General features: G+C 39.9%; 2 protein-coding genes across 3 annotated transcripts in view; one reads left to right on the forward strand and one right to left on the reverse strand.

Annotated features, from left to right (window-relative positions):
- Window positions 1-10,280, forward strand: part of pnp5a (purine nucleoside phosphorylase 5a) — a 19,954-nt gene extending 9,674 nt beyond the window's left edge. Inside the window, exons 1-6 of one of the 2 annotated variants that reach the window (XM_058625796.1) lie at window positions 7,002-7,207; window positions 7,872-8,041; window positions 8,146-8,249; window positions 8,824-8,999; window positions 9,092-9,282; window positions 9,613-10,280. In XM_058625796.1, coding sequence (XP_058481779.1) covers window positions 7,185-7,207; window positions 7,872-8,041; window positions 8,146-8,249; window positions 8,824-8,999; window positions 9,092-9,282; window positions 9,613-9,830 — 882 coding nt within the window. In that variant the 5' untranslated portion in view covers window positions 7,002-7,184 and the 3' untranslated portion in view covers window positions 9,831-10,280. Of the gene's footprint in view, window positions 1-7,001; window positions 7,208-7,871; window positions 8,042-8,145; window positions 8,250-8,823; window positions 9,000-9,091; window positions 9,283-9,612 lie in introns of those variants that run through there. The other variant, XM_058625797.1, reaches the window with a different exon arrangement.
- An 87-nt stretch (window positions 10,281-10,367) lies between these two features.
- Window positions 10,368-24,923, reverse strand: part of capn1 (calpain 1) — a 29,447-nt gene continuing 14,891 nt past the window's right edge. The window contains exons 5-22 of the mRNA XM_058625798.1: window positions 20,927-21,060; window positions 20,374-20,542; window positions 19,038-19,121; window positions 18,155-18,240; window positions 17,184-17,258; window positions 15,347-15,507; window positions 14,646-14,806; window positions 14,540-14,551; window positions 14,224-14,435; window positions 13,633-13,672; window positions 13,474-13,539; window positions 13,325-13,382; window positions 13,182-13,246; window positions 12,996-13,064; window positions 12,811-12,889; window positions 12,575-12,691; window positions 12,094-12,152; window positions 10,368-12,000 (exon numbers count right to left, since the gene is read on the reverse strand). Of these exons, the coding sequence (XP_058481781.1) occupies window positions 11,974-12,000; window positions 12,094-12,152; window positions 12,575-12,691; window positions 12,811-12,889; window positions 12,996-13,064; window positions 13,182-13,246; window positions 13,325-13,382; window positions 13,474-13,539; window positions 13,633-13,672; window positions 14,224-14,435; window positions 14,540-14,551; window positions 14,646-14,806; window positions 15,347-15,507; window positions 17,184-17,258; window positions 18,155-18,240; window positions 19,038-19,121; window positions 20,374-20,542; window positions 20,927-21,060 (1,674 nt within the window). The 3' untranslated portion in view covers window positions 10,368-11,973. The remainder of the gene's footprint in view (window positions 12,001-12,093; window positions 12,153-12,574; window positions 12,692-12,810; window positions 12,890-12,995; window positions 13,065-13,181; window positions 13,247-13,324; window positions 13,383-13,473; window positions 13,540-13,632; window positions 13,673-14,223; window positions 14,436-14,539; window positions 14,552-14,645; window positions 14,807-15,346; window positions 15,508-17,183; window positions 17,259-18,154; window positions 18,241-19,037; window positions 19,122-20,373; window positions 20,543-20,926; window positions 21,061-24,923) is intronic.

Below are 24,923 nucleotides of genomic sequence, written 5' to 3' on the forward strand. Positions count from 1 at the left end.
TCTGTAAATAGCTAATCTAATTTCTGCTTTTACAAGGTCAAGTCGAGTTCTCACTACGGCACATGATCTCCACAGACTCAACGATCCTCACAAAGTCAGTTTTTTAACTCTGATCATTCTTTGCCCAATTATCCAGAGCAGTGCATGTCACGTTAAGCAAAGCAAATTCTTTTAGTTTCTAATTATGCAAAAGATTATACTGACTCCATTAAATCAGCAGGAGAAGGTCGTTGAATGAATGCCCTCTCGCAAACTTGCTGCTTCCCTTATAAGAGTTGCTAAATTAAGTAAAAAACACACATTGTATTACAATGACTATCATTCAGAATCAGCTCTTTTCAAAACCTTCCAAAATAGTTGTTTGTTACATTTTTTTCCATTTGTTTGTTTATGTTTCACTTCATTTTGAAAGTACAGCTTACAAATAACCTCAGGAGTTCCTCAGGGATCTATTGTCGGTCCTCTTCTGTTCACCTTTTACATTGTATTACTTAATAAAAAGAGCGTGTTAAGTGCACATGGACAGCACATGTGCAAACTGAAGTTCCACCCCACCATTAGGTGGCGTATTAAGCCTCGCTCACCAAGCAGAAAAAAACATTTCCACAACAGAAGAAGTAGTCACCAAGGATAGGCATCCGAGCCCCAACCTGGCCCTCAAACCAGCGACACCCCGACTCGCCTACCCGACGGGCCTTTCAGCTTTGAACCAGATGTGTCCAAGAGAGCTGTAGCATCATTCTCTTCTTCTTTGGTAGAAATGCGTCCTATTCCCTGAGTCCAGACTTGTACAAGTCAGATACTTGACCCTGACGCGCGAGTATACCAGGAGGGTCTGTGTGACGCACAATGTGACTCGCTGCATGCGGAAGTATACCAGGGCCTTAAGTGGGAGTAAGGCATCTGATAAGGTGTTGAATTTAAGGGTATAAAGCGCTCCCTAAAGAAGTTTTATATAATTGTATCAACCGCAACATCTGCACTATATTACTGCCGAACAGAAGAGAGGAGACACATGACATAATCGGCTTTTATGGTGGATCATCCAACATTGTCTGCCACTCTCACCTACATATGTGACTGCTGATGAAATGATATTGGCCCAGACTTGGAAAGACAAACACAGCGATAAACTCTTATGTAACCATACAAATAAACCAAAAGTCTCTCTTTAAACCAACATTACGAGAGTGTTGCAAGACATTTTAACTGGTTTATCTAGTTTTATCCATTGAAAAGCCGCATTTAGAATATAGAATATTAGAATATTTGTGGACACGCCATGAATCACGAGTCACCTTTCACTTGCACTTTTGACACTTTTTAATGGGAACGCTGCCAAATCAATCTGCATCTTCACATGTTTTATTAACCCGATTTTTTTCAGTCTACAGGTTTACGCAGGAGGAACTAACATCCGTGCTACGTTCCGTTTATTGGACTGTAAATTCAGCCGCAGGAATTCATGTTCTAGACATAGTTTTCCCACCTTCACCGTGTGAATGAGGTCAGTTCGTGTTACGTCAGGCGTCCACATGATTCGGTTTTCACATGTAGTCACAATGTTCCACTGACACGAAGTTGTGCAGCTGCATGCGCGGTATGTGCACGTTAGCTATGTAATAATACTGTAAGTGCATCCTTACATAATTAAAAATATATAAATACTATAATGTTAGTGCCACATTCCGATGAACAGGTCTAGATAAACCATATGCAGGTTGTGTAAGGCATATTTTCCTTGTTTCTCGAAAAAAGCAATAAATAAACTCTTGTAGACGCTTGTCATATTTTTACATTAGCACAAATGTAGCATGTTTTAAACATTTTGTTTTCCATATATATAGTATATATATTCTAATTACACACTGTTTATATTGTGTATACTATCAAATTGATTATTTTCTGTATTGTATATTCCTAGATACTAAAGTGCTGATTGTTGATGAGTTATTACCTTAACTTTTGACCGTAATTGCTGCTGTTCATTTCACCGTCATGGAACTAATAAAAGTCTATCTTATCGCGTCCAGGTTACCAATAAATATTTATGATCTGAATAATAATTGGGATCTTTTTCAAATTTTATAAGGATATATTTTAATACATTTTTATATTTATTTTATTTGAAAGTATGAATGTTTTAAATAAATAATTTTGGTCGAATTTTTATATCCCTGTCTGAGGCCCACCTGCAATACCGCCGATGTCCACCAGTGGACTGCGCCCCACACTTTGGGAAACACTGCTTTATTGTATAGAAAGACAGGTCGTTTTTATGAGCATTTTTATCTGGCCGGAGCGACACTGATTTACACCTTTTACATACTCTATACAGTAGTCGTTTATGTAACAGTGGCAGCGTCAGTGGAATGTCTCCTACACCAGAAGTGTAACACACAGACAGTATTTGACACTCGCCCATAAATGTACACACACCAGTATTGACTTTAGTACTAATTCCCATCCAGTGCTCGTGCTTTATATAACTTGGATACCTAAAAATAAACTGTTCACAGTTGCTATTGTGATGCCGAGTCAAATAGTAACCGTCCAGGACAACAATATTCTGATATTAGTCCATTTAAGACAATAGTCGGACTAAGACACTGCCATGGTTACAGCAGAGTAAGCACAAGTGTTCGGCTGGAGGTACCATGTGATAAGTAAACACAGTAAAACTGGGACTTGTGGCCCTCTTAATCTTTTTATTACAGGACTGTGTTCGCTTGCCAAAAAGGTGTCAAACTTGTGGCCCACGGGCCACATGCGGCCCTACAGTTGACTTCATGTGGCCCAGGTGATAATGAGTTATTTCTCTATGGTGTTTTTTATTGAAAAGTTTCACTTTTATTTTGAATAAATAGATACAGTAAAATACTGTATACAAATATTGTTATTGTGATTTCATCATGGGGGTCAAAACATGAAAAGCCCTTCAAACAACGTTATCAGTGCAGTGCAGAAGAAAACACGCACCCTGTAAACATCTGCTTCATAGGCTGCTTTATTTTGTGCACAGCGAGAAAAATATTTATGCCACAAAAATGTGGCCTTGACTCTTTCCGATGCAGGTCCCCAAATGGCCTCTGTACACTCTGTCAAGTCACCTCAGTAAACCTTTATAACTTAAAGTAATTATTGATCTTGTGAGATTACATTTTTACCTCCTGTGACCAGGTTATATTTGATTGACAGACCGACAACAGACCTTAGAAGAAGAGTCTTGTGTTCAGACGGCGCAGAGATAAGACAGCTGAGGTCAAACAGTGTCACACAGCTGCAGTCACTTATTACAAACTGACACAACTGCATTCTCTAAAAAAAAACAAAACAAACAGAGTCGTCAATATTCTCATTCTGATGACTAGGCAGTGTGTAAACTGAGAACAAAAGTCAGAGTACAGTATTGATCCTTGAGGAACTCCACATGTGACTTCAAGAGAGTGTTTCAAAACAGCTCAAAGCTGAACAAAAGTGCATGCATGAGTATTTTTTGATAATCGGCAGATATTGGCTAGCAATAGGCTAAATAAGTGGCTTTGTCCTTGACTTCTATGCTGGCGCCCTCAACAATTGTTATTTTTTTATGTTTATTTATTTCACTCAATGAGGAAAATATATATCTATTACATCTGCGGCGAGTATAAAAAATGTGTTGATTTTACTACAGAAAAGTAAAAATAAACCTATATCAGATAGCAGCAAAAAGTCCAATATTGTGCATTCCTAACCAAGACATAGTTTTAATCAAAAGATTTGAAATACTTTAAGTAAAGCTTTAAGTAAATTGAGTATCGTTTCAGGATGACTGACCTGACGGGGCTTTAATTGCGTGCGTCATGCGCTAGTTCTGGCAGCGTTGCAAATGACATCAAACATGATGATTATGTGGGGAATGCATGCGCAACATCATAAATGTCTCCGCGGGGTCTGCTGACGTCGTGTCCTGTGAGAGACATGAAAAAGGCATGAAAAAGGACAGAAGGTACAATTAAGTAGAACAACAATCCAATATACATAGTTGCTTATTACGCACATAAATGTAACAGTCTAAGCGTGAATTTGCGTAGTACTGAAACTTGCGACAGTGTTAACCACAAACTGGTGAGCTGTAAGGATACAGTAACCAACTGACGATGTAGAACTGTTATTAACTTAAGATATTTCCTTAACTGGGCTTTTGAAAAAGCAGATCATTCACGTCCATCATATACTGTAGCTACCACTCAGATCATAGTTTGGTTAACTTACCCCTTGGCTGTTTTGTTTTTGTTTATTTCACTGGGCTTTTCATATTCAACTTCATGCTAGTTTACCACACAGGTAAACCAAGTTTGGCTAACTTTAGCTGTTATTCAGTTGTGTTTCATAAGCAAAGTTTGGCTAACCTAGCCCTTGGCTTAGTTTTGTTTTTTTGTTTTTTCAGCTTTTCATATTCATACTCATGCTAGTTTACTACACAGGTAAGCAAAGTTTGGCTAACTTTAGCTCTTATTTAGTTGTGTTTCATAAACACAGTTTAAATCTTAATGTGGCTCATTTCACATTCATTGTGATGCTAGCTTAGCTCCCAGGTGATAGTTTGGCTAACTTTAGCTCTTATTTAGTTGTGTTTCATAAACACAGTTTAAATCTTAATGTGGCTCATTTCACATTCATTGTGATGCTAGCTTAGCTCCCAGGTGATAGTTTGGCTAACTTTAGCGGTTGGCTGTTCTTTATCTTGCACTTTTGATAGAGCTAAACAAAGACAAAAGTTAAGCTCTTATTATAACTTAGGAGATCATAAATTGTAGTTGTTCTATTTTGTCAAGTCAATAGATTTTATGATGTTATGTTTGCTCCAAGGGTAGGACAGGAGAATGATGGTACATCACAGCAGAATGTACAGGTATTACTCCTTTCCTTGTGATATCAAGTATCAATAAAACCTTTATTTTTTTCTGAACTGGCCGTGAAGCAATAAACACAAGATAAACGTTTCACCATTGGCTGGGCTAAAGGCGTGATAGCTACAAGCGAGGGGAGGGGCAAAAGACACAGGTCAACAGGTCAATGACTACCGCCTGTGTTATCAGGAAGAAAAAGTGAACTCCCATGAAAAAGTCTAAACAGAGAGGTGGTTGACACAGACGGAAGTCATAATAACATGGCCAAGGTCATTCACTCAATGTCCAACATCATAGAGAGTTATGTTGTGGTGCCGGCACACCGTGTTTTGGCTGGTGTTTGACTTGTCTGGTCTTCGACCTACATTCTCCTGCGTAATCCAAAGTAAACCGAAGTCAAACAAAACAAAGGTTGGAACTGGAACTTCTGTAATGTTCTCAGGGTAAATTCCAGGAGATGTTTGTACTGTGTTTCATTGATCGATGTGTCATTTAAAACAAACATGATTAGTTGTGTTTGTTTTATTGTAATTAAATTATCAAAACGTGGGGGTTATATAATCTTCCTCAGTGACCAGAAACATTTGCAGAAACATCATTTTTAACCAGTTACTTCTTTTTAAAAACAAAAAAACTATCTTTTATTTCAGGAACTTTAAAAAATAAAAAATAAAAAGAAGACAGAATTATCATCAGCATGATTGGTGATAACATCGTGCTTCGAAATGAACGTTGTGAACCCCGCGAACACGACGTGTTTGGTGTTCAAATAGTAAAAGTGTGTGAACCCTGTGGCTGGGCAACAACACCACAAGCTTTCATGAAGACAAATCTGATCATTCCTCACCCTATGCGTCTGTGGAGGTCTTATCTGTAAACAGAAGAAACAATGTGTTGTGAAGTAACAATTGCGGCTGGAATGAACAGAACGTCATAAACAACATGGGGTTTATGACCATGATAAACTGTAAAGATAATGGGATTTATTTTTATTGAATTATGAATTGCTTCATGTCTGTGCTTATGTACCCTGCAAAATACTGTGTAAATCTCTACATTAAAGATGCTTCTCTATGTGGACGATGTGCTGATTTTTTTGCCAATTTTTCTATTATCATGCTCTATTAAAATACAGAGTTTTTTTTTTTTTTTTTTTTTTTTAATAAATGATGCTTGAAATCATCCGTTAGTCTTAGTAGTGGTAACAAGACCAGCTGATTATGCCAGTGAACCATATGAACTTATAGGAGCAGCACTAATACATGTTGAAGGTCAAAGTTTTTCTGGGTTGTGTGTTTCAAAACTTTAGCTAAACTTTAGCTAAACTTTCAAATGGCTGGTTAATCTATTCATAACAATACTAGGTGAAACAGCAAAGAAAAAATGTCAAATATTAAATGTGGGATATACTATTTTCACTCAGTACAAAATAGGGACAGACATGAGCGTTTTGCTATGAATGGTTGGTGTAAGTTAAGCAATTGTGCCAATAAAAAATAAATAAATAGGCATCATATATCTGCCATCTGAGTGCAGCTTATGGGGAAAAACACACATGAGTCAACCTAAATGTTTTTGCTCAATAGATCTTCTCGCTCTTCTGAGTTAATGATCAATACCTAACATGTATACTGTACATGGTGGCAAAAAAATAAAAGAAGAGGCGAGTTCAGAACAACGCAGAGTCACGGCCAGTGAGAACATCGCGCCTAACAAGTTTCCCGTCATCTCCCCCGTGAAAACGGAAGTTCACTGTTGTTGACAAACATGGAACCGATTGCTTAATGACGACGGCCTCAGCCGTTGACGGAGGTTTCCTGCAAACACTGAGACAATGATGCAAGTCCAGAAAGAGTGAACGGAACGGTCAGCTGCTGCTGCTCGGAGCATGAGAGGCGGGGGTCAACAAGCACAACATACCCATTTATCACTTCCTGTTCTTGGATCCATAGAAGTGTGAAGGTGTGTCCTTTCAGCCAATGAGGCTGCAGCATGTGTCTGCCTCACTCACAGGAGGAGGAGGGGGAGGAAGCGGGGGGGGGTGCCCTGTGTTCTTTATAAACCCAGGAGCAGCGCCCCTTCTTCAGACGCCACCAGAAACACTTTGACTGCAATAGAACCACAACGTTTTTTTAGACTCCTCATTTTAGACTGCTGGGTTTTCATTTATTTATTTTTTCTCCACTGCCTTGGATCTTAATTTTTTTTTTTTAGAGAATATATATCAAGTTGTATTTCTATAAGTTCCTATTTTCTTCTAAAGATTTCAACTCTTTGATTCAATCAGCTGCAATGTATCCCGAGGCAAACAAAGGGTGAGTGCCTTTTTGAACACATTGTACTTTTTGTGGGGTTATTTCCCTGAGCCGCTGCTCGGCACATGGAAACCTCCTGCGCATGTCAAAAAAAAAAAAAAAAGAAGAAAAGTACTGTTAATGTTGGGCAAGCAGCCAAAAAGGAAAGTGACCAAATGGAGACACATTCTTAGAGGCTGCAACGTGGATTTTAAAGGCTTGTTGTACTGCATGTGTCAGACTATAGAACTAGACCGATATTGTTCTTCTATGGCTGATAATGACGCCATTTTTTTTATAAAACAGTTGATACACACAGTTGGTCCGTTAAAAGGTCTTTTACAGGCTGCAATTATTCAATCCATTAAATAATAATGAACTAGTAAAAAAAAATGGACCAATTAGTTGAAAAGTGTGACTCTAAAGGAATGTGTATGCGTGTGTGTGTGTGTGTGTGTGGTATCACTTGTTAGATAAGGTCCTCAGCCTACAAAATCTGAAGTCCAATTACACAGAGCACATCACATGAGACGTCAGTGAATTAAGAGATAAAGGGAAGTAATTGGAGACTCTTCGTCAGCAGAAAACCCTTATCAGATTAATGATTAACACCCTAACCTTTGCTTTGATTCCTGCCTGTTTTTTTGATTCTCAAAAACCTTTTTCTTTGTTCCACGTCATGCAGCTACACTTATGAGGACTGCAAGACAACTGCTGATTGGCTGCAGGCCCAGACTTACATTCGACCCACGGTGGGCATCGTGTGCGGGTCAGGACTTGGAGGACTGGCCGACATGTTGAAGGACCAGGTGGCCTTCAACTACAAGGACATTCCTAACTTTCCACAGAGCACTGGTGAGTTAAACGACAACAGAACCTCTGGTCTGGTGACTGTTCATCGTGTACTGTTAATATTTACTGACAGGTTATGTCTTCTGTGTCTCTTCCCCCCCCCACAGTGCATGGACATGCAGGACGGCTAGTGTTCGGAACATTGAAGGGGAGGCCGTGTGTTTGCATGCAGGGACGCTTCCACTTGTACGAGGGCTACCCAATCCAGAAGGTGTGTGTGTGTTTCAGGCGACTTTTGATAGTCCAGTGTGTAAAATATAAGGGAATTTAAACAGTTAAAATGATGTGTTCATGAATTTATTATCACCTGAAAATTACCCTACAATGAGCCATTAAATTCAACCAATTTGGGTTGTTCATCCAATCCAGTGTTTCCCAAACTTTCAATACGAGGACCCACTTTTTAAAAATGGACAAACCACCATGACCAAAAAAATCACAAAGTCAACTTTGTTTGATGCATGATATTTAAAACATCTTAACTAAAAAGGTTGGGGGGGAGGAATTCTGCAAATTTGTTTCTGGCACCCAAAAAAGGTCTCCTTTGGGTCCTGAACCAGTGTCATTTGACTGCGGTTTGTCCACAGTACCACAACAGATAGGGGCCAAAAAGTCTTTGACAATCAAAACACAAATAATTACTTAGCGTACCAAACTGAACCAAGCTTCTGAAACAGAGCTTGTAAAAGGGATTCAGTTTAGCTTCAATATGCAACATCACCCCTAGATGCCACTAAATCCAACACACTGGACCTGAACGGACTCCCATTACGTGTGTTTTCCAGATCACGCTGCCCATGCGGATCTTCAAGCTGCTCGGCGTCGAAACCGTGATCCTGACCAACGCAGCCGGTGGCCTCAATCAGGACTTTAAAGTGGGCGACGTTATGATCATCAAAGACCACCTCAACATTCCCGGCTTCACTGGCAACAACCCGCTGACTGGACCAAACGACGACAGGTACGACTGTGTTTGAGTCCTTGAAAAAATAAGCGCTTCCTTCGCCAACCTCAGGCCTCATGTGAGTCCGAACGTTTGCCCTTATCTCGTAGGTTTGGCGTGCGTTTCCCTTGCATGTCTGACGCATATGACAGAGAGCTACAGCAGCTGGCCATGGACGTGGGACAGGAGCTCGGCTATGGAGACTTCCTGCGGGAGGGCGTCTACTGCGTACTGGGTGGACCTTCGTTTGAGACCATTGCCGAGTCCCGTATGCTGCACAAACTGGGCGCTGATGCTGTTGGTGAGAAGCAATAGATTGTTTTCTTAGTACACTAGAAAGCTGCTTTAAAGGTCCTGTGTGTAAGAACTGGGGACAGATAATGGTGAGATGGCAGATTGTAGTAAACGGAGAACGACAGTAGCCTTCACATACACGTCGCATACTTTTAACCTCAAAACTCACACTCTGGCTGGTTTGTCCATTCGGGTTGCTGTAGAAACATGGCAGCACAAGATGGCAGCCTTTGTAAAGCAAGACCCTTTGCATACAGAACACATAAAAGGCTTATTCTAATGCTAGGAACCCCAAACGTTTTAACTTATTATGATGTTTGCTTGTTTTCCTCACCAGGCATGAGCACAGGGCCCGAGGTGATTGTGGCGCGCCACTGCGGCATGCGCGTCTTCGCCCTGTCTTTGATCACCAACCAGGCGGTGATGGACTACGACAGCGAAGAGAAGGCCAACCATGAGGAGGTCCTTCAGACGGGGAAGGAGCGGGCGGCGCAGCTGGAGCGACTGGTCACCACCATGGTGACGAGGATGGAGCACAACAACAACTACGCCTAAGAGACGCCCGATGCTTCACTGGGGCACCTGCGTTTGTCAGCAGAAAGATTTAAAGTTGACTGAAAGAGACTTAAAACAGATTTAATGCTAAAAAAAAAAAAAAGGTGCAATTTGGACAGATTTTAGTGTCGGCTCAAAAGAAAAAAAATACATATAAAATGCACAAAACCTTATTGTTTCATGTCACGGTGCCTTATCTAATGTCTTGCATTCCTCTGCTGAGGCTGCAGGTGAATTTCTTTGTACAATTTTGAATTATTGTCATTCTAACTTAACATATGATCAGCTTGTGTAAAGGTCTACGATTTAACTCACTAACAATGAGTCTGCTGTAAAGGTTTTAATATTATGTTGTTGAAATGCGTACTTGTATTTGTGCCATTTTTTGCTGTGCTTGTATTTTTTGTTTTGATAAGAACCCTGTTACTAAATGTGTTATTTATTACTTTATCATGCGTCTGTGTTGTTCTTTAAGGTGTCAAATAAATGCGGCTTTGATTCGTAGATTAAATATGAATTCAAAATTCATTTAAAGACTTGTGAAAACCTTCCCCACTTTTATTTCCAATGTGCAGTACAGAGAAAAGCTACACGGTAAAACAAGAGTATCACCATTGTAAACATTAGGCAATGTTACATAAGCATTACACTGCAAAATCGGACAAGATTCTTTTATCAAACAAAATGTACTGGATTGTCAGTAACTTTTTGATTAAAAGAAAAATTCTTCAATTTAAAAGTTCCTATGATACAAATTGGTAAGAAATAATTGGCAGAACATTGACATTATCGCTCACGTTCAACATTTCAACATTTCCTTTTCTCTAAGTGATTTTTTTTTTTTAATAAAACAAGCTTCTTGATCCAAACAGAAATCAGGTACACAATTCACACTGCATGCATACAACAGATTCATCCAAGTTGCATCGTTGTTTGCCTTCAACTAAGGTACCGACGTGTTCTTGTTCCCCATGAAAGACGAGATTAAACCGACCTTACAAAAATCCCTTTTTAAAATCACTATGACATCAGTTACAGCCACAATATAAAAGTTTTTTTTTTTTCATTGTTTTGCAAAAAACAGTCAGTAAAAAGTGCCATGCATAATTATAAGCAAGATTATATAACAACACATTCTATATAAAACAGCAAACCACCATTGTCTCCGCGCTGCCAAAGCGTAGTGAAGCAAAATTTGGCACAAAAATGTAGACAGGAAGTGCCAGATACATGTATCACGCACATTCATTTGCGCTAAATACTGGATGTTAAGTCGAAAAGGAGCAAACTGGCACCATCTCCGCCATCGACCACACATGGTACTGATCTGAGTGATAACTGAATTGAAACATTTACCATTAAAAAGACAAGGAAGAGGGTTAATAGGAACTCTTTACGTTCAATAAAACATCTACCTCTGATCAGTCGATAGCCACAGAGAGACGTATCCTTCACAATCTGACATAAATCTACCATCTAGTTACTGACCAATCATTTCAGCTGACTCCCTAAAAAGGGCCAAACATTTGTATTTTAAGTGAGAGGCAAAGTAAATGTTTATGTTTGGGGATAATTCAATCACAGTCATCCTCAAGATTAGATTAGCTAGCGTGATTTAGCTTAGCTGTTTTGTCTTTGTTTGTAAAATATGTTGAATAGCTAATTAACCAGCTACAAAATGAATTTATTCATTGGGCATGTTTATCCTCTTAAACCAAGAGGATAAAAGCTAGTTAGCTAGCATTGCTTTAGACACAAGGACAGGTAGTAACTTTGGAACAAAAACATTATGATTAGCTTATTCACTTACTCTTTTTAGCCCCTTTTCCACCACAGGAACTTTTCCTGGGATTTTGAAAAACCTCGGCACGTGAATAAGTTCCCAGTAATGTTAGCGGAAAAGGGGTTTTTGACTCACTCTCTAGCGCAGCTAAAAATACACATTTGGCCGAAATTATAGCTCCATCTGGTGGCGAAACAAGTATATGACAACTGTAGGATTGGCACATGTTTCCATTACAGGCATGTAAATGGATTTACGGGTGAAAAGGACAAAGCAAAGGAGGGGAAAAAAAGGCACTTCTGAGACAAAAGATACGGGGGCCAGCAGCTGCAGCAGAGACAAAATGGAGTCCACTCGTCTCTAGGCAAACATGGTCAGGGAAATCCACTGTGGAAGAGACCAGAGAGAAGGGGAATCATAGTTATCCATTGCTATTTTTTATAAATTGTGTAGCTGTTTATGTATTATTTATGACTATACCTGGAAGAAGGTGAGACTTATTTCACCATCTGCATCTGTGTCCAAGGTCTTAAATGTTTCTGGAGACACAAAAAACATTGATTTAGCAGAGTACAATATATCTTTTATGTGTGGTTGTACCAAATTCCATAGAGAAAATCAACGTTTTTAGCTCAGGGGGACACAGGAGCTGCTGGGCTACTGCTGCCTCCTTTGGTAAGTTTGTCTCAATTTGGTAAACCCGAAGTAAAGATTCAACACTTACATAATAAAATGACACATTTGAAATTACTAATGGAGGCAGCAGTGGATCAGCTTCTCCTATTTTGCTTTGTTGTAAAAATCCCAGGTTTTCTGTATGGAGTTTGGTGTGGGAAAGTGCACTTTTCAAACTTTACATTCCAGACAGAAAAGGCTGCCCCTTGTGTCTGTAGAAATGGTATCGCGTCATTGGAGCACATGCACAAAATGGAGGAATGTGAACTGATCCCGTGGGACTCACTGAACATGGTCTCCAGTCTGACCAGACACGTGACGAAGTTGTCAAAGTCGACAGCCATGTCCTCCTCCGTGTAGCGCAGGATGATCAGCTGGAACAGGTGGTTGGTCAGCTTGAAGCCTAGAACAAGGACAAATGAGTCCACAAGACTCCAAATGCTTTTTTGTTGTTGTTGTTTTAAACTCAACAGCATGCAAAAGAAAGAGAAACCCTTGTTGAGTCTTTTTTTTGGTTTTTACCTGCAGACTCGAGCGCCATCCTCATCTCATAGGAGCTCATGGTACCGGATTTGTCCATGTCAAACTGCCTGAATATGGTCTGACATGACGACAGAAACAGATCGAGAAAGAAAGAAAAGAGAAGTTACAGAAGATCGGCGGCTTATGTGAGCATCACAGAGCGTGAGATTACCGTGTCATCTCACCAGGTATCGCTTGATTTTTTCCCAGAGAACATGGAATTCCGTCAGGCCTAGTTTCCCACTGCCATCCGTCTGAGTCGGCAAGTTAAAAACAAAATAGCAGCGGCTGTCTTGCACAGCGAGAGAATTAGTAACATTTTACATTTTACAGGTCATGTTTCCTGCATTTCCACAAAAAAAAAAGGATACGTCCATGAGGTTTATCATGCTGCGACAGGCTTCCTTAGTGAAGCCGTCCGTCTTCAGATCTTTATCTGCTCACATTGGGAAGTAAGATTAGGGAAACACAGGAGATTTAAAACTTTCTGTCCAGAGAAATTAGGTCTGCTCACGTTTGCTGATGATCCTGTTCAGAATGGTTTGCAGCTCTGTGATGCTGATCTCCATGTCCTGCCGGGAACAAGCGTCAAAAGAACGTGAATTAAGTTAATTAACTAACCACGTGAAGTATATACCACAAACCGCTTTTGCTCATGCTTACCGGCCCTGCCAGTTGCCTGAAGAGACTCTTGAAGGCTGCGTCGATCTGGCTCTCATCTACCTCCGTCTGAAAATACCAAAAAATACAGACAAACGTTGTCAGTATGCAGTCCGTGTTCTTTTCCACGCATCACTTTTGAGGGTTCATGCATCGTCTCACCTCTTTTGGAAGCTCCGCTTCAATTTTGTCATCAAGCTCCCTGAAGTGGAGAGAATAATAAAATTTCCAATTTCATAATTTTCTTCTCAGGATTTGTACCGAATCAAATTTACATTTCTGTTTTCCCCTAAAATATAAACAGTTGTTTTTTTTTTTTGAAGGGCAGGACATTTCTGACTAAAATGTATTTGAATATTCATTCATTGCAGATAAAGAAAATATTCTAAACTTCAGAGCGTGAGAGCGAGTGTAAGGATTACAGAGTGTTAATGGAAGCAGCTACAAGATGCATTCAAGAAACCTCTTGAATGTCACCTTGTGATAATAAACGCACCACAAATTCGGTCGTAATTGTGGTGGAAATACTTGTTTTTATAAGTGCAATCATTGATAAAACATTGGTTTTCGACCTTTTTCGAGAACATATCTCAGGGTCGGATAGCATCTTTTGGCTCACAGCTGTTCCCATGAGCCAACACTGCAAATTATACTCAAACCTTGCATGCCTTGTAAAGCACTCAAATGTGTCACTGCAATGTAAAATAATTTTTAACCAATTTCCTTCTGCCAAAAACTCGACCCCCCACTCACTCAGAATCCGCGGGCTTCTCGGAGAAAACCCTCAGCACAAAATCGGCCTCTTTGTTGGGCTCGAACGTGGACGGGACAATGATGTATTCGCCCGCCGGCAGACACAGCCGCGAGCTGACCTCCCTCAGGTTGATGAAGAGCTCGGAGCGAGCGCTGGAGGCGTGGGTGAGGAAGAAGTCTCGCTTCAGGTGGACTCCAGACCGGCCCTTAAACTGAGGAGGGAGTCCATGCAAGGTTACATGTTGCATGTGAAATAAAAATATGACATAACCCCACTAAACATTCAGTAGTTTAATGCGGGGAAAAAAGCTCATACCTCATTTGGAATCTGTCGAAAAAAAACAAAAGAGACAGAAATGAGAAACAGCAAATCAAACTATTATCTTTAATACTTGTAGTCTTGTGTAACGCCTTCTTCTGACCTCGTAGACAGCGAACCCGATGGTCTCCATGTCTTTGCCTTCCCGGCGCTTCTTCCTGCGGTCCTTTTGCATGAGGCCGACCAGGAAGCTGCATTCTGATTTGCCGGGGGAGTCTGGGTGATGCAGGGCGAGCTTGAACTGAGGGTTGAGCCAGAAGGTAGCTGGATACGGGATTTAAAAAAAAAATATATATATATACCAGAATGTTATTTTTACCCGTTACTCGTCCATCAGGATTTCTTCTAATAATGAAAAATGGGAAGGTCATCAGGTGGCAATGTAAAAAATAAGTCATTAACAACATCAGTAAACATAATTTTCCTGAGGTTTCGGGCACTAGTTCCTGGTCTGGTTCAGTATAGCATGGCGTCAATTTTGTAAATTATGGTCCCATTTGGAGTCAAATAGATGACTGACATTTTCAGAAAGATCCAAATATGGTCTCCTGTGGTTTTCTTCTCCACACGCTTGTTTTTTTTTAACAATTTAGAAGATATTCCGTGTTCTCTGGCGTAAAAAACTGATCCATCAACAGATGAATTACAGTGGGGAAAGATCTACTCAATCAACCGCTGAAATTTTTCAGATAACAAAAAAATTGCGCAATTTACGGTAATGAAAAGAGCGCTTGTCCAAACGCATCGCTGACGATACCCTTGGTGTTTAAGGACCCGTTTCCCACCTTTCCCACCAGCTCATACCTGGGAAGTTCCTGCAGCCGCCTGCAGTGCTCCCTCTCCTCCACTCTCCCTGGTAGAGCGAGGAGCTCCATTTCTTCAACTGGCTGTTCTGCAGTGCATCGGCCGTCAGGTTGCAGATCTCCAGGCGAGTGAACTCGCGCAGGAAGTCGCTGAATGACATCCTGAGAGACACGGGACACGGGTGCAAAGTTACAACGTTCGTACATTCTTTCCTAAAGTTGAAACTGAGCCTGAACTTTGTTTTAGGGTCACATGGGTAAATAAAAAAAAAAAGAATACAAGCTGTAAAAGAGTAGGTCTTTGTTTATAGAACAACATTTACGGCATTATTGCCTCATACACATAAAAAAACACAGTTTTCACAGTCATATGAAGATAAAAACATCTGTGACTTTGATAACACATTGACATGGCAAAAAAAAGTGTGTTTTGTAAGGTCACCTCTGACCTTTGAACACCAAAATCTACTCTGAGATACCAACGGAGCACCCACATCTAAAAAGTAGATCAATTTCAAATAGTTAGTTCAAATACGAATCTCTCAAGGCATTCTTAGAAGAAAACTGGCATTCCCAGTTTCAAACACATTTTGTAGGATCACAGGGACCTTGAACTCTTTCTTCAGTTCACGTGAAGTCAAGTAAACGGTTGTACCAAATTTGAGGGGATTCAAATTTGTGAATTTGTGCAAAATTTGAAGGGATGGAAGATGATCGATATCCTCAGAATGCCTCAAGTCCAACTGAATGTTTGTATCAATCTCTCAACGTGTTCCAGAAAAGTTGCGTTGATCATATCGAATATGTTTTGTAAGGTCACGGCAACCTTGATGTTAGACTTCAGTCCAAGAGAACATTTTGTGCCAATTTTGAAATGATTGCCTGGAGGTGTTCCTGAGATATAAAATTGTGATCTCCACGGCCACAGTTATCTTGACCTCCTAAATCAAAATGGTTGTCTTAGTGTCAAAATTGAAAGGATTCTTTGGCAGCATTCGTGGGGTAAAATAAATCTTTAAGTCCAACTTTCAGGGAAATTCAAATTCAAACTCAAAGTGGCGTTCTTCATTTCAAACATGTTTTGTGAGATCACAGGGACCTTGAACTCTGACATTTGACCACCAAAATGTATTCAGTTACTGTGAATTATTGTACCAAATTGGATGTGATTCTCTTAAGGCATTCTGAGGATAACACTCATGTTTGAGTCCAACTGAAAGTTTGTACAAAATCTGAAGAAACTTTCCAGGAAAAGTGATCATAGACTTCTATCCAAGTGAATGTTTGAAAGGATTGATTGAAAGAATTCCTGAAATATCACGCTAACAAGACCGAAAATTATTTATGAGGCCACAGTGACCTTAAGATTTGACTTCTGACCACCCAAATCTAAACTGTTGCTTCTAAAGACTAAGTCTTTTTGCCAAATTTGAAAAGATTTAACACTTTCACACGGCAAAAAGTCTAGTTAAAGGTTTGTACCAGATTTGGGATTCCTGAGATCTCCCCGTCACAAGGCAAAAGATGTGATTTCTGAGGCCACAGTGACCTTGAGCTTTAACCTCTGACTACCAAACTTTAACCACATCATCCAGGACTTTAAATTAATGGTTGCACCAAATTTGGACAAAGTCCCTCCAGATGTTCTTCAGATATTGTGTTCAAAATATGTGACGGAGAACATAAAGACATTATGCCTGTGGCCACTGGGTGTCGCCAGGTGTGGACAAGGTAAATATGAAACACAGACAGCAGAACACACCGTTAGATGACTCTTGTTGCACTTGAATTAATCATTAACGTCGCAGGAACTGAATTCATCTCGAAAACAAACTCACCAGAATTCACCGTCCTCGCTGCGGTTCTGCAGGCGGCCTCTGACGGAGCGGTCCACACTGTCCCACTCTCTGGAGCTGAAGATTTTAACAAAGAAGAGACAAATATAAAAAAAATAAGCAGGAGACAATGTGAGTGCTGGGGGTCACAGAGTCCAAACCTGCATGTATTTCATTTTCAATCCGTTTCCTTTAATCCAAAACTTGTTATGGTGCACGACACAGACATCCAGAAATCTCTGGAACAATCAAATTATGAGCGTGCAGACTCGCTGTGCGCTGTGAATACAATCCATCAGCATGGATTTACATTGAGCAGAAACTGTGACATAACACTGCCGGTGGGAAAAGGTCTTGGTATTTGTTGTTATGTAATGTTTAAGTAATATAAATAGATTTTTTGCTGTTTATTTGTAAAGCCATGGCCTAAAGGAGTACATTAAGTTACCCCCTGATTTACACATTATCTAAACCTAAAACTTGTTTATTAATAATGGCTTTTTTTTAACCTGGCAGTGCTTGGGCTTCCCTTCTGCTCTCAATGTATATTTTCTAATGTAACTGATTCACATTCTATTGCTTTGATTTTATACTTTACCCCTGCTATTTTGTTATTTTTTGATGTTACGTAAAGCACTTCGAGTACTTTGGATAAGAGTGCGCCCCAAACATCTACACAAGGAACCCACTTTTTGAAAGAGGCAAACTATCAAAAACTATTTTACCAGGCAAAATATAAAGAACAAATTTTCATTGGCAACGTTGGCCTGGCAACAATAGTGACAATAGTGACCCCAAAAAATTATCCCATGACCCATCTGTGGGTCCCAACCCAGCCTTTAGGAACCACTGTTGTAGAGGGCTATATAAGTCAACACCGACTGGTTTTGTTTGCTTTAGTATGAAGATTCCCTACAAAGTGAAAGTTATTATTTTAGGTTTACACTGGGTTCTAATGTTATGTTTGGTCTTACTTGTCGCTCCAGGCTCCGGTCCACTCCACTTCCCCCCAGGGATTCCTGATGCGGACCAGCTTGGTCATATTTCCTCTGTACACCACCTACAGCACGAGCCAAGGAACAGAGCGGGACACTGTTTATTGTCTCATGACATACAGAGGCCTGTAAGTTAGCCTGACATGAATTGTTACAGTATAATACGACATAATAAAGTGAGAAACCCAACCAGTTAAAAACATTACTGCTGCTGTATCATGGGAGAAATTCCCCCACACTGGGACTAAAACAGGATTGTCTTATCTAAACTCTTGGAACATTTTCTCCATATTATGTTACATTGGAGACAGAAAAATAATCTTAAGAGGAGCTAATGCTCATTAACAGCAGAACATTTCAATTTTGCCCACTTATCCAGTCACATTATGTAGCCAAAACCACAAACTCAGGCAGGGCTTGAGAGTTTGCCAGCAATTTTGTGTTTACTTTTTTTTTTTCATACACTGTGATGGCTTTTATCAAACAAAAGCGCTACTGTTTTATCTCGGGAGTCTGTGAAAATAGTTTTTAAGGCTCTGACGTTCACAAACAGACACATTTGAATGAATTACAATAAAACATTAAATCTGCAGAGTGTTGAGTCGCATCCTAGAGTCATTATGTAATCGTGGCTTTTTGTCCTGAGCCCTTGTCTCCATATGAACACGGACAGATCTGACACAACCTATCCATTTTTTTAAATGCTCCACCCATATTGTGATCCTGGAAGGTTTTTATAAAAAATATTGATCATTAATGCTAAATACATGTTGCATACTCCATATTTAATTCCTTGACTTAGTTAGTTTTACTTTAATTCGAAATGTATCTGACGTTTCACGCGGCATGCGCTGCTCCTCACCTCGTCCACAGCTGTCACGGAGTAGGCGTGTCCCTTCACCAGCTTCTTGAACGTGACGGCCTCCATGTCCCGTGAGCTGGTGATCTGAGGACGGGAGGAAGGAACACAAAAGACCAGAGGTCACAGAGGTCGAACAGTGTGATCCACAGAACTCATGTGACGCGCACAGACAGAAGGCCGTCACAATCAGCTTCACAGAGATAAAAAGCTTCACAGAGGAAGAAATCCATTAATAATTATCACTGAACAGTTGAAGCATACCATATATATACATACATACATATACATGTATAAATAAATACATACACACATACATACATACATATACATATATATATATATATATATATATACATACATAAGTACATATATACTCCCTTCTGAGAGCTGCTAAGAGCTATGTTATACATTAGCTAGCTTTAATTATCTAACTTTCAAGTATAAATGGTGTATTGTTATTTGTTTATTCATTTATTTACTTGTTTTTAACAATAGGGCAGAGTCAATTTGAGTACTCCCCCCGTTTCTACTCTTCGCGCTAAGCTACGCTAAACTGGTTGCTGCTACATTTGCCTACTCTTTAAGAGATAAAATAATATATTCACCCTGCAAAACAAATAGGCAATTACTTTTACTTATGAGGTACTTGTAGGGAGTTATTTTTTCACAATAAGAGTACTCCCCAAAGTTGCCATTCTTTGTGTTATTTGATGCTAATTAGCTGCTGTTTTTAGCTTCATACACATTTTCCCAAAAAAAAAGTTGTTGAGACAAAGAAATAACTTAACCATGCAAAACAAATTGGGGTCAGCAAAAGCAAATTGTGAAAGCAATATTGGGATTTTGTTGCTTCTTAAAGTTGCTGTCAGCTATGTTGTATTTTAGCTAGCATAGGGCAGTGCCAATTTGAGAATTATTTTCCCAATGTTTCCATTTTTGTGCTAAGCTATGCTGACTGGCTGCTGCTTTTAGCTCCATATACACACATTTTTTTTTAAGCTGGTCTAATCTTCAAAAGACTAAAATAATATTTTAACCACTTGGGGTCAGCAAAAACACTTTGTGAAAGCAACATTGAGATTTCATCGCTTTTTAAAATTACTGTCAGCTTTGTGATATTTTAGGCAGCTTTTATTCAATTTCCTACCAATTTCTGCTAACCTGGCTTCTAACATCACACGTTCACTGTTGTTTAGTGTCTTTTTTTTTTATTATTATTTTATGTAGCTTCATAAATGATCCCTTTAACACTGTCACAATTATTCAAATGCTGACTAAATCTGTAAAATTTCACATTTGTTTGGGTTAAACAACACATGCTAGTGACAGTACTGACGTCAATGGAGCAGCCCAGCAGTGACCCTCTTTCTACAGCCCTCTTAATGATGCCGTAGAGGTCAGAAGGTGCTTTCCCAAGCTCGTACATCTCCGTCACGCCGCCAGTGAAGTCCTCAAATCCCTCTGATGTGCTGCCGCCTGACAGAGCCTCATAACAGCCATTTAGTCTATGACAAATCAAAAGAAATTGGAGAATAATTAGCTTAATAGAGGAATAAATCTTTACAGTTTTTCTGTTTCACATCCAATTTTGTTTCATTATTTTTTAACTGAATCATATGCATAAAAACCCATACAAACTAAGTTATAGTCTGTTTTCCATGAAATGATTTAAAGATTTAAAACCAGGACTCGAGCTATTTTTACATCTTCTTGGTGGATTATGTACCGTATGAACAACTTAGAAATAAACATTAAGCCAAATGCAGATTCAACAAAGAGATTATCTCTGCTGATAGCAGAGTGATAAATAGAGTTGATTACAAAAGTTACAGGTGCTTAAACAGAGGTGATTAATATCTGGAATGTTGTGAATGTTTTTTGGGTCTTACTTGGCGTAGGCCTTTTCCAGCAATGCGCTCCAGAACTCGTTTCCCTCTGCCGAGTGGACAAACAGCAACTTCCCGTCCTTCACGGGCAGCCGGTCGTCAATCACCACCTCCACCCACTCGCCAAACTGCCAGAACTGAAAAAAACATTTACAACTTTTTTACACTATTATACATCACATTTGGGGTTTTCAGACAAAAAAAAAAAAACCTATTATCACCTATTATCACAGATAATAAATGCTCATATTTTGCTGTGTAAAATTAAAACATATAGAACAAATATGACTCAGTCCTTTTTGATCCTAAAAAAGTAAATTGTTGCTGCATTTTTTTGTGCATATTTACTGTGGATTATTTTGGAAAGTTGTATAGTAATTTTCATATACAGTATGTTGTGCGTATTTAAGGGACCTTATTAGAAAACAACAAAAAAACACATTCCATATTTGTCAGCCGTCCAATTCCCAGGATGCAACATCAAAAATATACAAAAGAAAAGTGTCAAACTGTTTTTTATCAGATTTGATAGTGAAATAAAGTTAGGTAACGTGGCAACAGTCGTAGGAAATACAGTAGTGAAACATTCCACACTAACCCCAACAGAGACAAACACATCATGCTCAGGAGGCATTTGAGAAATGTAGTTCCCAGCCTGCTTTTGTTTCCCAACCCTAAAATAAACACAGCAACCCGAGGTCTCTCTCTCTCTTTAAATAGGCACAAACCAGTCCTGCAAGTAAATAAACTGAAGTAGACGTCAAAGCTTTATTTCATCATCGGAAATCAGGAAATAAAATAAGATCTTTGCAGTGCAGCAGGTGCTACAGAGTGACTTTCCCTTACATGATTTCAAAGATTTAAAGATTAAAGAGACGTGAGATTTGTTGCTGCCACATATGCTGCTAGCCAGCAGAGGGCAGAATATATCAACATAGCATGAAACATGTGGGAAAAGGGGGGTGGGGGTGTGGACCACAACCCTATCTTCAAGCCCAAATCACTCAAAAAGGGGGTCAAACTTTTTGCTCCTCACTACTGTGGTGTTGAATCTTCAGCCAAAAAAAATGCTTCATGTTGAACAATCCTTCAACCTAGTTATGTTTAGGCTAATGCTGATTGTTGTGTGTTTGTGTGTGAGGTGACAGAAGGTCATCTGAGGCCAAAAAAACTGAATTGAAAAGCCAAAAATGAAGAATTTACCTCCAGCAGTTCCAAAAACAGGTAGGTAGGTAGGTAGGTACTGTATCTAGATAGGTATCAGGCAAACTCTGTAAAAATAAGTAATGCAGGGCCACAGCTGGAGGATGTAGCCTTCTGGTTGTATCTAAGAACAATTTAGGCTGTGTGTGTTTTTGTGTGTTGTGACAACATGTGCTCTTCTGTGTACAACAGTAGTATACATGAATGTCCGACAGGATGGACGGATAGATGGATGGAAGGGACACACCCAGCAGAAGTTGTGGGGCTGTGTAACACACACAAACACAAACAGATGCAGTCACTTGCCTGTGGCAAAATGCTTGTACACACATAACTTCATTTAAACCTTGTGTTGCAAGACTAACACTCAGCCCAACTGAGGGAAATGGAGTCTTGCCACACCTGTGTCATGACTTGCAGACTTGTTGACAGTTTCTCATTGTTATTCCAAACGCGTTAAAAGACTTCCAGTGTGAAATGTGAGCTATAATAAGAACAAAATAACTGCTCCAGTTAATATCATTTGTTTCTGCTGCCAGATATTGCCTTGTGTATAATTTATCCCACACCCCGCCGCTACCACTCATAATTATATTTTGAGATGACTCATCCAGGTCTGCGGAATTCATCCAGAGGCTTAGAGGATCCAAACCAATACAAAGGGGGAGATCCTGCAAGACGTGACGGTACACAAAAGTGAGGCATGCAGAAATATGCAACAGGAAAGAGGAGGAAAGGGGAACTGAGGCAGTTGTCAACATGGTGCCCGCGAGCTCATTAAACGTGTTTGCAGATGTAAATGTGGAGGTTTTTCAGCGCAAGGGCCGCTAACGGCGTGGATGTTTAGAGAATTTGAGGTGAAAGGGGGTGGAGCTAGACTCAAACCCGGAAATGATGATATTCTCGAATGTCTTGTTTTGTCCACAAACCAAAATTATTCAGTTTAAATGATTTCTTTGTTGTATGGATCAAAGAAACCAGAAAATAGTCCAATTTAAAAAGTCGAAAAATCAGGATCTATTAATTGACGATCAAAATAGTGGACATTTAATGTAATTCTTTAATAATCAATTAATCTAATAATCTTTTCAGCCCTAATGTATTTACAAGCTTTTTAGCTTATCCGCACAATCAATAAACACATTCATTCATTAACAAGCAAATTAAGTTATTTCCCCTCTTCGTAGCAAGAGTGCATGGATGTGAACACGTGCATATACACACACACACACACTAGCCGCTAACTGTTTGTTAGCACAAATATCTAATCAGCCAATCAATCAGGTACGTAGACCTGGTCAAAATGACCCGCTGAAGTTCAAACCAAGCTTCAGAATGAGGAAGAAAACTGATTTCAGTGACTTGGAACGGTCTGAGCTGGTCTGTGTTTTTTTCAGAAACTGCTCATATACCACGGTTTTCATGCAGTAAATAATCTCAAGAGTTTACACCGAGAACGGCCCAGAATAAGAGAGAATATCCAGACAGCAGCAGCAGTTCTTTGGGTAATAATACTTAAAGTTCATGCCAAAAAGGGTCCAATATTTTAAAAACAGCAACCCTAATGACCACTCTTTACAACCAAGGTATGCAGAAGACCGTCCTGAACCTCGGTGATAGTCTACAGTAGCAGAAGACCCCACTGCACACTTTATTAGGCGTCCTGTGTACCTAATAAAGTGGCCGGTGAGTGCATTTGTATGCACAGAGGATGGTCGCTTTTCACAATCCCAGTGTCTCTGGAACTAATCAGTGAAAAACAGGCCTTGGCTGACTTCACTCCAACTGAGTCACTGGCCCCAAGTGGGAATGGGAGCTGTGTGTGTGTGTGTACACTTTTTATTTCTAACCTCTTTAGGACACTTTCTTGCATTTCAGGAGTGGACCAGCAGGAGACCTGGTCCTAAAGAGGCATAACCTAATTTCTGAGGAACTGGTTAAGTTTAGGGCTAAGATTTGAATTGTGGTTATGGTTCAGGTTATGTAAGGTATTAACTGGTTATGGCAAAAAAAAGGCTTTGTTTCGTGAAAGGATGTCAATGCAGTGTCGCAAGAAGAACAGATGTGCAAACCTCTGTGTTTGCTAATGTTGGCAGCTGATTAGATCTGACACCATTTCTTTCCATGACTGAGCAATGAGGCTGCCAGACGTGAACTGGCATGATCACAATGGATGTGTTTGGGTTTGCTCTGCACTGGAAGCCGCTTCCTATGCACGTAACATGCAGCTCTGATGCTTCCGCACCGCTTCAAACGCGGCTCCTACTCTCAGTCTCTCTATCTCCCTCCCCTTTGTGAAGACTTGGCGCGCCGACAGTCTCTTTGGCAAAGCACTCGCCAAGTCAAACAGCACAGCTGACTCAGCTCAAAGTGTTCCATGATTAAGCAGGTCGGATGTAGTGGAATGTAAATAAAATCCACACTAATCTGCAGTCAGAGAGGAGGAAACAGTTTACATGCATCAGATGATAATGAAAGAAACAGGAGTTCACTACCCCCAAAAGTCTTGATTTTCAGATGAGGAAAAAATGAGTTTGAAATAGGTAGTTGTCAAGTTGTCAGGTAGGTAGAGTGGTTGGTAGGTAGGTAGGTAGGTAGGTAGGAAGGAAGTCAAGTTTCCAGGTAGGTAGGTTAATAGGGAGGTATGTAGGTAGGTAGGTAGGAAGGAAGTCAGGTAGGTAGGTAAATAAATAGCTGGTAGGTAAGTAGATAAATTGTAGGTGGTTGGGTGTTCAAGGTGCCAAGTAGGTCAGTAGGTAATAAGTCAATTTGACATAGTCTTCTGGGTTCCTCCAGG

This window comes from Solea solea, chromosome 3, assembly GCF_958295425.1.
Source record: "Solea solea chromosome 3, fSolSol10.1, whole genome shotgun sequence".
Lineage (NCBI taxonomy): Eukaryota > Metazoa > Chordata > Actinopteri > Pleuronectiformes > Soleidae > Solea > Solea solea.